Raw genomic sequence first — 17,602 nt, 5'->3', positions numbered from 1 at the left:
GATCCTTTTTCAAACAATACCAGTATATCTCGCTCACCTTCCATAAGAAATTTAGTCCACTCACGAGACTCTTCCATGGAAAGATACTCCCACGTAAAACACTCCCCCCGTAAAGTTCCCTCCAGTAAATTCCCCCCAGTGTAAAATTTCTCCCGGAAAGCTCATCCCCGGAAAATTTCTTCCACCCAGAAATTATCCACATGGAAATCCACCACAAGTACAAAATCCTTCCCCAGAAAAATGTCTGGATACATCCCAATAACAAATACTATGCGTAAATAATGGACAAATTTCCTAACTTAAAGACCTAACCCCTGGGATTGGGGGGGGGGCATGATATCTACAAAGGCATAGTTTTGGGACTTTTTAATTATGCTGGACAAAGTGGCTATCTCAAAATTTTGATTGGACGATTTTGAGGGGAAAGGGGCATGGGAGGGGGGTTAGTTGCCCTCTAATCTTTTTGGTCGCTTAAAAAGGACACTAAAACTTCTGATTTCCGTTTAATGAGCCCTGTCTCGACATTCTAGGACCATGGGTTTGATATGATTATCCCACGAAAAAAAAACAAAAAAAAAAAACAAATGAACACACATCCGTAATCTTTCTTCTGACAAAAAATGTAAAATGTTCGCTGATGCGCTAAATCTATTGGTGCTAGTGAAATTTTCATTAAGGTTGTCTGACTTCTAAGGGGTATTTTCCCTCTTTTCCGAAAATCAGGCAAGTTTTCTCAGGCTCTTAGCCTTTTATGGGTAACACTAAACTTAAACATGTTATATATTTGGAATCAGCATAATAAGCCTATTCCCTTGATATATCTATTTATATCAATTATATATATTATATCTATTTATATCAAAATACCGTTTTTTAAAGTTTCAGTTACTATTGAGCCTCATAGTTGCCAACTTACAGTTCGTTACCACGAGCTGTTTGATCGAAACGTTTGGTCATCTAAAATTGTTACTCATCTCTATAATTAAGTTTCATTTTATGCACTAACTTTGATCATCAATCATAAAATTAGGAGATATTTGGAATATAAATTTACCGAAGATTGAACTGGAATTTGTCTTTTCTGACTTCAAAATACCCAGTATTAGTTGTTTTGGCTAGAAAAGGCAAAATCGGACCAAAAAGCCAACACGTAAGGAAAATATTGCATTGGTTCTCCATGTATATATGTTATCTAGCCAGAGAGCCACTACAGAAAATGTTATCAACAACAGAATATAGAGTAATTTCATCACGACAATCTGATGAACATGAAAATATAATCTGATCGCAAAGGACATTGAAACTTGTGATTTTATTGTTTTCCTATACAAAAAAGAAAAACAATGTTCTAATGTTCAAGCATTAGGTGGGTAACAGATAGTTTCATATTCTCAAACCAGAAACAATACGACTATATGTTTGTACTTATAAAGTATATTTGTCAATTATAGCTCAAGGAATGCCCTGACGAGGATAAGTTGATTATAGAAGGCTGGAACTGTTCTCGTGCTTTTAAAGTGTTACAAATATTACAAAGCTTATTTTTCTTACCGTAAACTTTAATTCCTTTAAATAACTATATTACAACAAATTACGTCCGAATATTAGTAAAATTCTAGTTTAGTGACTTTTGGCTATCTCGGGAAGGGGTTAGGTTAAGATAATGAAACTTTCGGGGATGGGTCTACGGGCTAAAGTATATCCCAGGAAGGTATTTTAAAGCGCCCACCCCCACTCCTTCTCCCTCTTTGGGCCCTGAAATTCGCCTACATGACAGGTCTATACCTATTGGAATCTTGACAAAACAAAATTTTACCTACTGGTAAACTAAGAAACTTCAATACAGTTTTTTTTTTCATCATGGCATTTGTCACTCCTGTTTTATCCCGAAAAGGCTTCCCTTATAATGATGAATATGTTGAAAGTGTTTCCAATACTCATCATTCCTGTTTACACTCTTCCTCGACCCTATTATGGCTGCTTCCTTTACCGTTTTTGGAATCTTGCCTACCTCTGCCTCTGTTGAAGTTTTTCATTCCTCTGCCTCTGCCAAGAAATTTTTGTGCATCGGTGGGGTGTGAACCATCTCTATTATAGCTCTGTCTCCCTCCCTTATGCTCCTCATTTGCACTCCTCCTATAGCCAATCGCTCTTCCTCTGTTGAATTCTCCATTACTTCTGCCTCTATTGGCGAAATTATTCACTTTGGCATCGTAGGAATCTTCCTTGAACTCATTATTGCTTTGAACATAACTTGTACTGCCTGTGTTTGTCTTGTAGTTAATTCCTCTCCCTCTTCTTCCGTCGGAATATGGTCTTCCCCCGCTATTGTTAAAATCTAGCCCCTCGGTCCCTCTGCTAAACTCTGCCTTCTCTCGGCCTCTGTTAAAATCTAATCTACCTCGGTTAAAATCGGATCTTCCGCTATCTCTGTTAAAGTCAGAATTTCCTCTCGCTCTGTTAAAGTTGGACCTTCCTGCCCCACTACGTAGTGGGGCAGATCCTCTACTTCTGTTACAGTCAAACCTTCCTCTACCTCTGTTAATATCCGAATTTCCTCTACCTCCGCCGAAGCTGGACCTTCCTGTGCTATTATTGAAGGTAGACAATCCTCTACCTCTGTTTACGTCGGATCTCCCTCTACCTCTGTTAAAGTCAGGTTTCCCTCTACTTCTGTAAAAGTCCGACCCTACTCTTCCTCTAACCTCATTATGCGCACTGCCTCTATTTTTGTTAGGCTGAAATGCTTGTCCTCTACTTCTGTTACCGTGCATATTATGTTTCATACTGTTGTGCATATACTGTTGTACCATATTTGTTTCAGGCAAGTATTTCCAATCATTACGAGGATTCGTCTTCACCAGATTTTCTAGATCCTGTTGATCTTTATCGCTTACCTTCTGATTAGAAATATTGCTCTTTGCACATTCCTTCAATGTTTCTTTACCCGAAGTTTTGTTTTTCTTGTTACATAAAGGTTTTTTCCTACCTTCTGTCTTTTGACCATCGGTTGTCTTACTTGTACTTATCTCATTTGGTACTTCAGTTGTGTTAGATTCTACGCAAACCAATATATTCGTCCTTTTCCTTCGACGTCTACGCCTTTTGGTTCTTGCTGTGTTTTCACCATCTTTTGATGCAGACTGGCTTACGTCATTAGTTACTGATATTTCTTCCCCGGGAGCTTTAATATCCTGTTCAGTGTCGCTTTGTACTCCTGTAGTGTCTGATGTTTCCTTATTGAGATCTTCAGGAGTTTTAGTATCCCGTCTAATGACGTTTTGCGCTCCTGTTATGTCAGACGTTTCTTTACTAAGACCCTCGGAAGTTTTAATATCCTGTTCAATGACGTTTTGTAGTCCTGTCATGTTTGACGTTTCTCTACTAAGATCCCAAGGAGTTTTAATATTATGTTCAATGACGATTTGTGGTCCTGTCATGTCTGATGTTTCTTTAGTAAGATCTCCAGGAGTTTTAAAATTTTGTTCAATGACGTTTTGTGGTCCTGTCATGTTTGACGTTTCTTTACTAAGATCCCCAGGAGTTTTGATATCCTGTTCAATGACATTTTGCGGTCCTACCATGTCTGATGTTTCTTTACTAAGATCCCCGGGAGTTTTCAAATGCGGTTCAATGACGTTTTGTGGTCTTGTCATTTCTGATGATTCTTTACTATGATCTGGGACATCACCTTCGACCTCCTTCAGAATACGAGTTCCTTTAAAATCCATACTCAAACGCTCTATGGAAGAAGAGTTGAGTTTTAGAATTAGTAATTTTAAACTGACAGACAAACAAAAAAGAATTTCAGATTTTTTTATTCTATTTTTCATCTATGGAATCCTTAGACACCAAAATCTGTTGCCCCAAAGAATGAAATTATATTGCTCTTTTTAAGTAATGCATAATAAAAAAGTCTTAAAGATGATTTTGGAAAAATCTACTTCAATGAAAATAATGAAGCCATTTTGTCCATTGATGTAGTCGATGACGTTTGATTAAATATAGTGATATAAAGTTTCAGTAGAGTGAATTTAAAAAGCAAAAACAAAATTCAGCTAATCGAGGATAAAATACACACGATGAGTTCATCCCTGCTATCAAATTAGTTTGAATAAGTTCTTCTATATCTTCATTTTCCCTATAAATACTCCTTTCATAAAACACACCTTAAATAATATGTTACAGTATATGAAAAATTATGGAGAGGTGATTTTTTTTTAAATATTGCTTATTTTTAACATAAAATTTGACTTCTGCTGCATGAACTTAATTTACAAGTTGTGTAACGACTGATAATGGTGAGGGATATGACGGATATGAGGGATAGCGACGGATAATCATGAGCTGGGATATGGTAACGCTGAACTACTACACTTTATATTCGTCTTAACTAAATGCAAGAATCGTCAACATAAAAAATGTTTTCCCATTTTAAATCTCAGTTTTTTTTTAATATGTTCCTCATGTTACGAAAGACGCCAAAACCTTACAGCATACATATGTTCTTGAAAGGTACGAGGCTCAAAATAGTGCTTTTAGATTCTTTTAAATTGTTGTCTGTCTAAAAATTTTCACACAATGACGCTTCGACCTGATTTTGGCCAATGACTTTGTTGCTAAAAATGACCAAAATGGAACTCTGTCGTGTTGCGGTCTCTATTATTACTTGAAAAAAGTCGTTTCATATCAATATTTTCCTTTAAATAAATACTTTTTTAATTTCCTTTAGCTGGCACTGGTTGTTGGTGCGATTAACCATGTATTTATCAATGTATTACATTTGTATTCTATGTTAAGAAGCAAATTTACTGGATCTTTTTTTCAGAAACGAATTATCTTTATATTTTTTAGCTAAAAAGGTAGCAACCCTTTTTTTAAAAAAATTAAAAAGTCTTTTAATTTTATCAACTCTTCTAACAGTCAAATTTTTATTGGAATGTTTTTTATTTCCATTGAAAAATTTTGTAACATTTTGCATGTGAATGACGTCACAAATATTTGTAAGAGTAGCACAATAAATTTTACTGAAGATGAGTGTCTGTGGTAAATATTATAAAAACCACATTACAATTTAATTTGATTATCGACAGAATAGAATAATTTGGAAATTCTCTGCTATTTTCTGCTAAGCAGAGAATTTTTGCGCAATCCAATTGGTGAATTTGTCTTTCACTTATACTGGTTTATATTTATTTGATCTATTTGTCTCTCGTGTAGTCTATTTAGTAGTCTGTTTTTTTTTTCTTTTTTTTGGCACTGAGAATGATCTGGTGGAGGTCCTTATCGAAATATTTGCTTATTTTTTCTTAATGTTGTTCCACTGGCTGATAACCCTCGTTTTTCTCTGTTTTTTTTTTATTTATTATATTTCCTCTTATTTGTTTCGTTAAACAATTTGTCGATGTAAATACGTAAAAAGGCCTGCCGAATAGGTTAAAATGAAATCAAAATTCTTCAAAAAAACCGTTTTTCTTTTCACCGAGTGAAGCTGGATACTCTGGTGCTCAAACATAAAGACAGCAGATACTAATATAGATGGAAAAATGGAACCCAAATTCCAATAGTAGTAAAATAAATAATAGAAACCCTAACCAAATTCTAAACAAACAAGAATTAAACTTTAAAGGTTAAGTAAACAAGAGCGTATTTAGGACTTTTTTCGGGGAGCGGGCTTAAAAGAAACTTTAGAAAATGTGTCAAAAATTTGTTTATGTTCATTTTTTTTTGCTTATTTACGAGCCGGACAAATATTTTGGGGGAGGGGGTCAAAAACCTACCCCTCCTCCCTGGATATGGCCTTGCAAGTAAAACGATCAGAGATTACCATAAACAGGAGTACAGCTAAAGTGTCTAATGCGCTTTGCTGAAAAAAAGTTGTATTTCGAGGAGTGTGGTTTTTTTTGCCATATCATTAGCAACAATACAACTACAACAAATAATAACAAGGCTAATCAACGTTCACAACAAGAGTGGTGCTAAAAAACAAAAAGAGAGAAAAATCTCAAGATAAAGAAAACAATTGGGACTACGACCAGAAGAAGGAAAAGACAAAACTAAAGCGAAACGGATATTTCGCCTATATAAACAAGGCGTCTTCAGGGCTAAGATACAAAGATAAAAACACTAATAACCTCAAATCAAATAAAATCGAAAATCAATAAATAAAAACAGCCAATACTATTTATACAGTTGTTGCTACTGTGATTGAGCACCACAGGAGCTATGTAGAGTTGCTTCAATGAAAACACTAAAGCGATTCTTTTGAGATTTCTCTCTTTCATTGTTTCCGTCATGGCTAGCCAGTTCAGCTTTAGATCTGTCAAGAGTGGCACTACCACCCTCCCTCTCAAACTCGCCAAAGGGAAAAGAAGAAAACCAGACAAAATGAATACGTCTTTCGAGCTACCACAACAACTAAGCCACTACTACTACAACAACTAAACCACAACTACCACAACAACAAAGCCACAACTACCATATCAACAAACTCACAACTATCACAACAACTAAGCCATAACTATCCCAACAGCTAAGCCACAACTACCATAACAACCAAGTCACAACTACCACAACAACTAAACCAAAACTAACAAACCACAACTACCAAAACAACTAAGCCACAACTACCACAGAAACTAGGCCACAACTACCACAACAACTAAGACACAGCTATCACAAAAACTAAGCCATAGCTACCGCAACAACTAAGCCACAGCTACCACAGCAAATAGGCCACAACTACCACAACAACCAAGCAAAAACTATCACAACAACTAAGCCACAACTATCACAACAACTAAGCCACAACTACCATAACAACCAAGTCACAACTACCACAACAACTAAACCACAACTAACAAACCACCACTACCAAAACAAATAGGCCACAGCTACCACATCAACAAGGCCACAACAACTAAGCAAAACTACCACAACAACTAAGCCACATCTATCTCAACAACTAAGCTACAACTATCACAACAACCAAGTCACAACTACCACAACAACTAAACCAAAACTAACAAACCATAACTACCAAAATAACTAAGCCCAACAACTAAGCCATAACTACCGCAACAACTAAGCCAAATCCAAGCTTTAAAACAAGAAATAGCTTTTATTAGCCAGACATAGCTTGAAATCAGTCAGAATGTTGCCTTTTCACCTTTCTTTTGAAATATAAGTAAGGCGGCAGCACTGTATACTCCAAAACAGCTGCCAAGATGCAACACAAGTAAACGTATTCAAATTCTCATTTCATTAGCCTATTCAATCCACTTAAGTTTCAAGTTCAGTTGATTTACTTCGATGAGACTTGAAAAGTAAACAAATTAGATTAAAATCTGTAAAACTTCCTTTCATAGACAAACAATAGTATCCTCTAGATCAAAGGGATACCCTTGGGTATCCCTCTCGAATTACCAATTGCATAAAATTAGTCTAAAAGGATAATGAGATAGTTTTGTTCGATCTTTTAACAGCATGATAATAGATTCATCGCAATATATTGAAAGGAAATTTCTCCTTCTAATATTGAGGGGGTTATTACTCAAGTGCGTACTCCCGATTGGTTTTTTAATATTATCTATTGATTTTCACACACTAATGTTACATTTGACTTGGAGGAGTGACTAATTTATATTAATGTTTTAATATAAATTTTAATCAGAATAATGTTTTATAAATAAAGGTTCACCCATCCTAAATTCTTCAGCCCCCCACCCTCTCCTCGCTAAAACAAGTGAATCACACAATGAACTCAGGAAAACTTTTTTTTTTTTTTTTTTTTCATTCCAGGGAATGTTAGTGTATTACAAGCAATTTTTTATTTTCGAACAGTCTTCAGATACACAAAGGATTTTTTTGTCGGAGGGGGGGGGAGAGAAATTAATCTCGAATTTTCTTCATCGCATGAATATTTTTGGATTATGTCTGTAATATAGGTGATGCGAAGATGAAAGCTCCCTTTTTATTGCAGACAAACATTTCGGTGTAACATAATAGGTTACGTTCTTATGATTAACGGCGTGAATAATGGAGAAATGGAGGGGCTTCAGAAGTGCCTGATGGTAGAAGCTTAGTTATTTATCAAAATATAATGGTAATATTTCTTATTTTACTAATTTAATACATTTTTTTAATGTCTTCTAGCTGCTCAGAGGTTATTGTCCCCTGGCCCTCTTTCTTGTACATATGAGAGACATTCCTATAAAAGAAAGATTTGTTGGAAGTACCTACGTTGAATATGTTGAAATGATAACCCTACTATTCATTTTTGATATTTCTAATCTTCCAAATAAATATTTGAGGGATGGTCTACTTCTTCATAGAGGATTATCGCTATCGAAGTATTGGTACACGGATATCAAACTTGAACATAAAAACAGGGGTTGAAGGAGAAAGTAGTAGCCTCGCTGTCATTTAGAAGAGCCTTGGATCAAATATTTCATAGCACTTAATCATTAGTGAAGAGCGATCATTGTCGCTTGAAACCGAAACTCGGAAAAGCCAAGTTTTTTTTAGCAATATATGCAACGACAAAATGGCTCATTAACCAATAATCAATAAGTAAATCGATTAAATTACTGAATAATTCAATAAATCTGATAAATGATATCAACTCATCAGTTTACTAGGGGAAAACTTACCCCTCTCTCCTTCCTTGAATACCCTTGGTTGAGACTGAAGGACAACAATTAACCTAGTGTTTTTTTAGCTTTGTCTCCCTTGGATCTTTGAAATTTATTAAACAAAAAACATTTTTTTTTCAATTAAAAGTAAGGAGTAATATTAAAAGTTATAGTGAACAGAAATTATGATGTAGCCTATATGAGGGAAACTGTCCCTTCCTCATATCTTGCTTTTTGTGCTAAGGCCTTAAATTTCCTTAATAATATTTCTCAGTCAAATTCAACGCCTTTGTGTTTCAGAAGTCATTCTTAAAGAATTGGGAAACGAAGTTAAACTTTAGAGTAAGGAGTGAGGAATTAAGAAGGGGCAGCCTCCCCTCATATACGGAATAATTTCTGCTCATTTTTAGTTTCTATGTTGCTCCCAACTTTCAGTTGAAATTAAACATTATTTTTTTGTTTAGTTTACAAGTTTTTAAATCATTCTAGTATTCAACTGGAAACGTAAGTAATTCAAATTGGAACCGATCTTCCCAATAGACCAGCAGAAAATTCCCCCCAAAATGTTCCGTATATTTTCCAAAAGCAAATACTATATGTGAACAAAGGGAGAATTGCATGACTTACAGATCTTTCCTCATAGACCATGGGGATTCGTGTCACCCCCAGACGCATAGAATGCCACATGGCTTCCTCAAAATTCCTATCGGATGCCTTCGGGCGTGGCAGAGATGTTAGTTGCTCTCTGATCTTTTTGGCAGTCAAAAAAGACACTAGCACGTTTAATTTCCGTTTGAACGAGGCCTCTCCCAAACTTCTAGAACTACTGGTTCGATTCTTTAGCCCCTAGGAAAAACAAAAATAAATAAAAAGATATCTGTGACTTTTCTTCTGACACGAAATACAAAATTATACATTCTCTTAGATAGGAGCTTGAAACCTCTACAGAGCTGAATACTTATATTTGATATGTTGAATTTAATGGCGTAATTTTCATTGAGATCAGTTGACATTTTAGGGGTGTTTTCCCTTTTTTTGGAAAATCAGGCAAATTGTTGGGCAAATTTTTCAGGCTCGTAGCTTTTGATGGGTGACATTAAACTTAATGAATTTTAAATATTTGGTATCCAGCGGTTCGTGTTAACGAACTGTAAGTAAGGAGCGACGAGGATCAATAATAACCAAAACCCTAAAAAACAAAGTTCCCCGTCCCTCAACTTATCGCTTTTCGCATTGAAGTCTGACTTTTTCGTCGTAATGAGTTGTAAGTGAAGAGCAACCTGGGTCAATAGTAACCAAATCTCTAGAAAGGGGAATTTTGATATTAATAGGTATATTCAAAAGAATCAGCTTATTATGCTGATTCCAAATATTTAAAATTCCTCAAGTTTAGTGTAAGCATCAAAAGCTAGGAGCCTGTGAAAATTTGCCTGATTTTCAAAAAAGGTGGAAACACCCCTTAAAAATAATTACATAAAAAAACTAGTTTTTTTTAACTGAAAGTAAGGAGCGACATTAAAACTTAAAACGAACAGAAATTACTCCGTATATGAAATGGGTTGTCCCCTCCGCAATCCCTCGCTCTTTACGCTAAAGCTTTTAATTGTTTTAAAAAGCAGAATTGTGGCAAAGAGTCAAACTTTAGCGTAAAGAGCGAGGGATTGCGGAGGGGACAGCCCATTTCATATACGGAGTAATTTCTGTTCGTTTTAAGTTTTAATGTCGCTCCTTACTTTCAGTTAAAAAAAACTAGTTTTTTTATGTAATTTCTGAACGTTTTTGAATTAATGCATGTTTGATTTTGGCTCTCCACACATAAATTATTAAAATGAAATTTGCACATTAATTCCTTTTTTGGCTAAATGGCTTTCTCTTAGTTTTGATCAGACGATTTTGAGAAATAAGGGATGGGGAAGGAGGCCTAGTTGCCATGCAATTTTTTTCGGTTACATAAAAAGGCAACTATAAATTTTTATTTTTAACGAATTTTTTTATTAGTAAAAAATATACGTAACTTAAGAATTAACTTATGTAACAAACTTTTATATTCTTTAATTTTTATTATGTATATGAGGGGGTTTGTACCCTCGTTAATACCTCGTTCTTTACACTAAATCGTAAGTTTTGTCCCAATTCTTTAAGAATGACCCCTGAATCAGAAAGGCCGTAGAATAAATAGTTGAAATTACTTAAAATACTATAGCATTAAGAGCGAGGTATTTATCTCCTCCTAAATACCTCACTCTTTATTCTAAAGTATTTTTAGAACCCCTCCTATGCGTAATAATCTCTGTTCGTTTTAAGTTTCAATGCTACTCTTTACTTTCAATTGAAAAAACTTTTCCATGTTTATTTTTTCATTGTTTTTTTTTATAGTAATTTTAGAAAATTCTGCGCCCTTTTCATTGAATTTCTGTCCCTTCATGACATATTTCTCCAAGGAAAGATCCTCCCATTTAGCCCCCTTCCCTCAACCCCATCCCCAAAACCAAAACAAAACCCCCTGAAAACGACTGTACACTTGCCAATAACCCTTATTATATGTAAACACTGGTCGCAGCCCTTCCACCAGGGACTGTGGGGGAGTAAGTCATTCCCAAAGACATAGTTACTATGGTTTTTGACTATGCGGAACAAAATGGCTATCTCAAAATTTTGATCTGTTGACTTTGGAGAAAAAATGAGCGTGGGAGGGGGCGTAGGTGCCCTCCAATTTTTTTGGTCACTTAAAAAGGGCACTAGAACTAGAACTCATTTCCGTTAGATTGAGCCCTCTTGCGACATTCTAGGACCACTTGGTCGATACGATGACCCCTGGAAAAAAAAAAAAAAAAACAACAAATAAACACGCACCCGTGATTTGTCTTCTGGCAAAAAATACGAAATTCCACATTTTTGTAGATAGGAGCTTGAAAATTTTGCTATAGGGTTCTCTTATAGGGTTTTTTTGTAGATAGGAGCTTGAAAATTTTGCTGTAGGGGTCTCTGATACGTCGAATGCGATGGTGTGATTTTCGTTAAGATTCACTTTTAGGGGGTGTTTTCCCCTATTTTCTAAAATAAGGCAAATTTTTTCAGGCTCGTAACTTTTGATGACAAAGACTAAATTTGATGAAACTTATATATTTAAAATCAGCATGAAAATCTGATTCTTTTGATGTATATTTTAGCATCAAAATTCCGTTTTTTAGAGTTTCGTTTATTATTGAGCCGGGTCGCTCCATACTACAGTTCGTTACCACGAACTGTTTGAAAAATTCTGAATAGCAAATGACAGCATCCTTTAGATCTAATCACAGCACATTAGGGAGCCCTATTGTAGAGGTTTCAAGCTCCTATATATAAAAATATTTAATTTTGCATTTTTTTTTTGCAACAAGAATGATCACCGATGTATGTTTGTTGTTTTTCTTGCTGTTTCTTTTGCTTGTTTTTTCCAGGGGGTGATTGTATTGAACTAATGTCCTAAAAGATCGGGATAGGGTGCATTTGAGCGGGACTTAAAGGTTCTAGTGTGCTTTTTAAATGACGAAAAAGATTGGAGGGCAATTAGCCCCCTCCGAAGCCCCCTTTCTCCCCAAATATGTCCGATCTAAATTTTGGGAAAGCCATTTTGTTCAGCTCAGTTGAAAAATTCAATAACTATGCCCTTAGGAGAAACATGATCCCCAATAGCCCACGGGGAAACTGCTGTAAGTTATGAAATTTGTCCATTGCCTGCGTGTAGTATTTGTTCTTGGGAAATACACAAACATTTTCGGGGAGGAAGGCTTTTTTTGGGGTGGGTTTCCATGAGGAGAATTGTCCACGCGGAGGGAAATTTTCGGGGATGAAATTTCCAGGGGAAAATATTACACTGGGGAACGTGACAATATTTGTTCTTGGGAAATATACAAACGTTTTTGGGAAAGCGGGCTTTAGTGTTTGGGGTGAGTTTCCTTGGGGATAATTGTCCACGGAGAGGAAAATTTGCGGGGGTTGAAATTTCCAGGGGAAATATTACACTGAGGGAACTTGACAGAATTCCTATATGAAATTCTTTTTATTTGTCTTACTTTCTCTTTGCCAACTCATTTTTGCATGTGGGGATGTTCAGGGGAATTTTCTGGGTGAAATGTTCAGTGGGTTCAGATTTCCAGAAAAAATTTCCATGGAAGGGGTAATTTCTGGAGTGATCGGATGAACGATTAGAATTTAAAGTCTTTTTCAAATGAAAGTATGCTAAAGAGACTTTTTCAGGCTGAATCGTTCGCAAGAAATTTCGCTGAGGGGTAGAACACTTTCAGTGAGGATAGAATTATCCAGAGGAAATATTACGTGGTGGGTGTGTTTTACATGGGAGGAATTTTCCATGGAAGATTTTCCCTAAGGGGAGAAAATTTTCAAGGACAGTTAGCCAGATTTACCGGTATTATTTGAAAAACAATCGGAAAAAAAAATTAAACTGAAAACAAGGACCAACAATGAAACTCACAACTAACAGAAATTATTCAGTATCTGATCAATTAACCCCCTCCTCAATACTTTGTTCTTTACGCTATAGTTTGACTAGTTGTCTCGTTTTTTAAGAGTAACTCCTAAAACACAAGGGCCGTTAAAGTAGAATAGGAAGCTTTTTTAGAAGTGCTAAGAATTTTTTTGCGCGAACAGAGAGGTATTGAGAAGGCAACCCCTTAATATACAGTACAGTTTTTGTTCATTGAGTTTTAATGTTGCTCCTTACTTTCAGTTGAAAAAACTTATTTTTTATTTAATCAGCATACAAAAGCAATTCTTTTTCTGTAAATACTGTTATCAGAATCCATTTTAGGATTTTGGTTGCTATTGGGCCGACTCGCTCCTTACTTACAATTCGTTGTCACGAAGGTTTGAAGGATCGCAATCGAGGCTGAAGTCTAATATAGACGATGGAGAAGTCATGACTGAATATAATCTGTTGGATCTCCCACACGTCTTCCCTATAGTTACTAGGTATAGATTCTGTATCTAGATATCTTATATATATATATATACTAGCTGTTGGTGTTGGTGTTATATATACTAGCTGTTGGTGTTGGTGTTATATATACTAGCTGTTGGTGTTGGTGTTGGGGTGTCCAGGTTGTCATTTTTGTCCCGGTCGCCATTTGTGTTCCGGTGTCCCGGTCAGTAATTTCTCTTTGAGTGTCCTGGTCGTCATTTATATTCCCTGTGTCCCGGTCGTCATTTGTGTCCCGGTGCTTTGTTGATGGTGATTGCTAATCGAACATTCCTTGTGTCCCGGTCGCTTTCTCTTTGAGCGTCCCGGTTGTCATTTATATTCCCTCTGTCCCGGTGTCCCGGTCGTCATTTGTGTCCCGATGTCCCGGTGAGTAATTTTGTCAATCAACAAACATGACGTCAGTCGACACACAAACATGACGTCACTCGACACACAGACAACTTATTTATATATATATACTAGCTGTTGGGGTGGCGCTTCGCGCCACCCCAACACCTAGTTGGTGGGGCGCTTCGCGCCCCCCCCCCCCCAAGCCCCCCCCGCGCGCGTAAGTCGTTACGCGCCATATTAGTTACGCGCCATTGTAGTTGTGTCCCTGTGTCCCACCTGTGAATAGAGATAGATATAAATATATGTTTTTAACTACGTAAAACATGCGAATATACAACATTCTTCGCTGTCCCATTGTCTGTGCATATAAATAGATTGTCAGGTTTACTGACTCTTGAACATGCAACATATAATTGTCCATGGGAAAAACAATCCGTATTCAGATCTATACCTCATTATTCTAATGATGTGTCCCTGTGTCCCGGTCGTCATTTATATTCCCTGTGTCCCGGTCGCCATTTGTGTCCCGGTGTCCCAGTTTGTAATTTCTCTTTGAGTGTCCCGGTCGTCATTTATATTCCCTGTGTCCCGGTCGTCATTTGTGTCCCGGTCTGTAATTTCTATTCGAACAATCCCTGTGTTCCGGTCGTCATTTATATATCCCGCCTGTGCCCCCGGCGTCCCGTTGTAGTTGTGTCTCGGTGTCCCGGTCGTCATTTATATTCCCTGTGTCCCGGTCGTGATTTGTGTCCGGGTGTCCCAGTCTGTAATTTCTCTTTGAGGTTCCCGGTCGTCACTTATATTCCCTCTGTCTCGGTCGTCATTTGTGTCCCGGTCTGTAATTTCTCTTTGAGTGTTTTTTCTTTTTAGTTTTTTTTTTTTAGTTTTTTACCTTTTTTCTTTTTTCAGTTTTCTTTTTCTTCTTTATTTTTCAGCGTCACTATGAAGTACATATCGACAAACCTTTGTTTTTTTAACTTAAATCTGGTAGGCATTGATGACCTTATCCAAGTCAAAATCCCAAACCCAATCATCATCGCTATCATTTTCAGTTTTGATATGTTTTGACTCTCGCTGTCCAGGTGGATTTTCATCTAACTGCGCGGTTTTGCGTTCAAATACCGTTAATGACGTCACCGTCAAAGCAAAAATGACGAACACTAATTTCATGACGTCAGCCGACACACAAACATGACGTCACCTGATCCACAGACAGACAGACAGACAACTTATTTTTATATATATAGAAGATATATATATATATATATATATATATATATATATATATATATATATATATATATATATATATATATAGTATATATATATATATACAGATATCTATATATATATATCTTCTATAGTCTTCTATTATAGCAGGAATGCTTGTAGAAACTTGAAAAGAGATTCTTATTAGTATAAAATATGGACATGTTGTGCCATTTCAAAACAGAATTGTGTAAAAAAAAAAAAAAAAAAAAAAAAAAAAAAAAAAAAAAAAAAAAAAAAAAAAAATTATACGACTAGAACAATAAATTGAACTCATCATCCATCCCCCCACCCCACTCTGCTGCTAGTTTTATCACAGAAAGGTGATAAATATATATTATGTCTATTATTATAGACATAATATATTATTATATATTATATTATGAATATATTATTATGTCTAAACCAGAATCACTACAGAATCGAACTAACTCAAGGGGAAAGCAAAATCATTGCACAAAAGAGCCAAGTTCAAGCTTTGAAATTCCGGTAATGAGGTGTAAAAATGAGCGGTGTAATGTGAAACAGCGCAAATGCTCCGATTCAGTGCTAAAGAAACCAAGTGCGGACTGCCGTCTGACTCTGCACAAAAATGAGCTGAATCTTGACTCAGTAAGAAAACAAGCGAAGTCCCAACTCGGGGGGAAACTAGATTAGTCAAAGTCGTAGACCGACTCAGTACAATGCCAAACCTTGTCCTGACTCGGACTGAAAAACGAGTTAATTCCTGACTTGTTGCAAAAACGAACTAAGTCTTGACTTGTTACGAAAACGTCTTAAGCCCTGACTCAGCATAAAAACACATGAGCCCAGAACCATTGAAAAACAAGCCAAGTCCAGGCATTGGAAAGAATTGGTGAAAAGCTACCTGAAAAGTCAAGACAAGCATTTTGAAACGAAAACAAATGACATTTTTATCAATATTTTTCAAGCACAGTAGTTTTTATCAAATAATAAATATCAAATAAGTTTTATCACCATAATCTTCTTATCGAATTTTATCAAATAATTCTATCAAATCTCAATAATTTTATCACCAGTAGCCAAGTGCGCAAAAATTAGTTTTAGGAGAGTGGACATAAACAAAAACAAATTATATTTGATAATTTGAAGAGAAGCACCAAGAAATTAGGAAAATTTTTGGATTTGGGGGATGGGAGGCCGAAACTCCCTCTTGACTATGTCCCTGAACTCCAGTATTCTTTAGTCCAAGCAGACTTTGGACTTTAAGTTTATTTGAGATTTCAACGTTATTTCGATAACTTTTTGTTCGAGTAGGTGTTAGAGCTAAATTATTTCTAACAATATTGAGGGAGGCACAGTAAAAAAGAATCCATAAATGAAATTCCATATGAATTACCATTCCAACACTGAAAATTCAAAACTCAAAACTGGCCCATGTTGTTTAAATTGTAATGCTAAATGGATCGATTCTGTTAGGATTTAACTATAGGACTTACTATTTGAATACACACAATTTTTTTTAAGTTTTGCAACAATTGTATGTATGGTATTTTACTTACGTATATTATTTAATGCGCCTCATTCAGTATTAATTTAAATGACAAAAATCAACTTGAAACTTCAGATGAACATGTAATATTTTTTTGAAAAAAATTATCCTACAATTCTGAATTTTGTTTTAGATATATTACTTGCTATTCAAACTTCCTTCAAGTTCTGAGCACAATTTAAATTTCCGAGTGATGTCTTAAATGAACAGGCATACACACACACATAACTGCATCCAGGATCTCGAACAGAGGCGGGGAAGTACATAGGGGTTAAGGAAGGGGGGACTTTATCCTCAAATTCTCTAGAAAATATCAGTAGCAAACTACTTCAAAAAATAGGGTTCATACTAAAATGCTCCATATTCTTTGTGCTCAAATACATGAATCAAAAACGTCAACATACAAAGCCTTAAATACGAATATAAAACCTCAAATACAATAATCTCAAAATTCAAAACCTAAATACAAGCTTGAAAACCTCAAATACAAAAACCTCAACATTCAAAACTACACATACAAAAGCCTCAAATACACAAACCTCAACATTCGAAACCTCAATTCCAAATACCTCAAATACAAGAAACTCAACATACGAAACCTGAAATATAATACAAAAAACTTCAACATTTGAAACTTCAAATACAAGTAAAAAAAAATCTTAACATTCGAAAGGTCAAATACAAATACAAAAACCTCAAAATTAAAAAATTGTTATATGCTTCGGCGAAAATCCCCTTCCCCAGTAAAAATTCTTGCGGACGATTTCACCTGCAAATTCTCCTTAACATACTTTCATTTAAAAAGGATTTAATTCCTAATCGTTTCTCCAATCACTTCAGAAATCCCCCCCTTTTGTGGAAATTTTTCTGTCAAAT

At 35.7% G+C, this 17,602-nt stretch overlaps 1 protein-coding gene across 1 annotated transcript; it reads right to left on the bottom strand.

Moving 5' to 3' along the window:
• Positions 1-258: 258 nt before the first annotated feature.
• Positions 259-3,817, bottom strand: LOC136033632 (uncharacterized). The gene has a single exon (XM_065714438.1). It carries the CDS (start codon positions 3,729-3,731, stop codon positions 1,941-1,943), a length of 1,791 nt encoding a protein of 596 aa, XP_065570510.1. The 5' UTR covers positions 3,732-3,817; the 3' UTR covers positions 259-1,940.
• Between the last annotated feature and the right edge of the window lie 13,785 nt (positions 3,818-17,602).

This window comes from Artemia franciscana, chromosome 12, assembly GCF_032884065.1.
Source record: "Artemia franciscana chromosome 12, ASM3288406v1, whole genome shotgun sequence".
Lineage (NCBI taxonomy): Eukaryota > Metazoa > Arthropoda > Branchiopoda > Anostraca > Artemiidae > Artemia > Artemia franciscana.
Note: the sequence above shows the minus strand (reverse complement) of the source record. Positions and strands in the feature narration are given on the sequence as shown.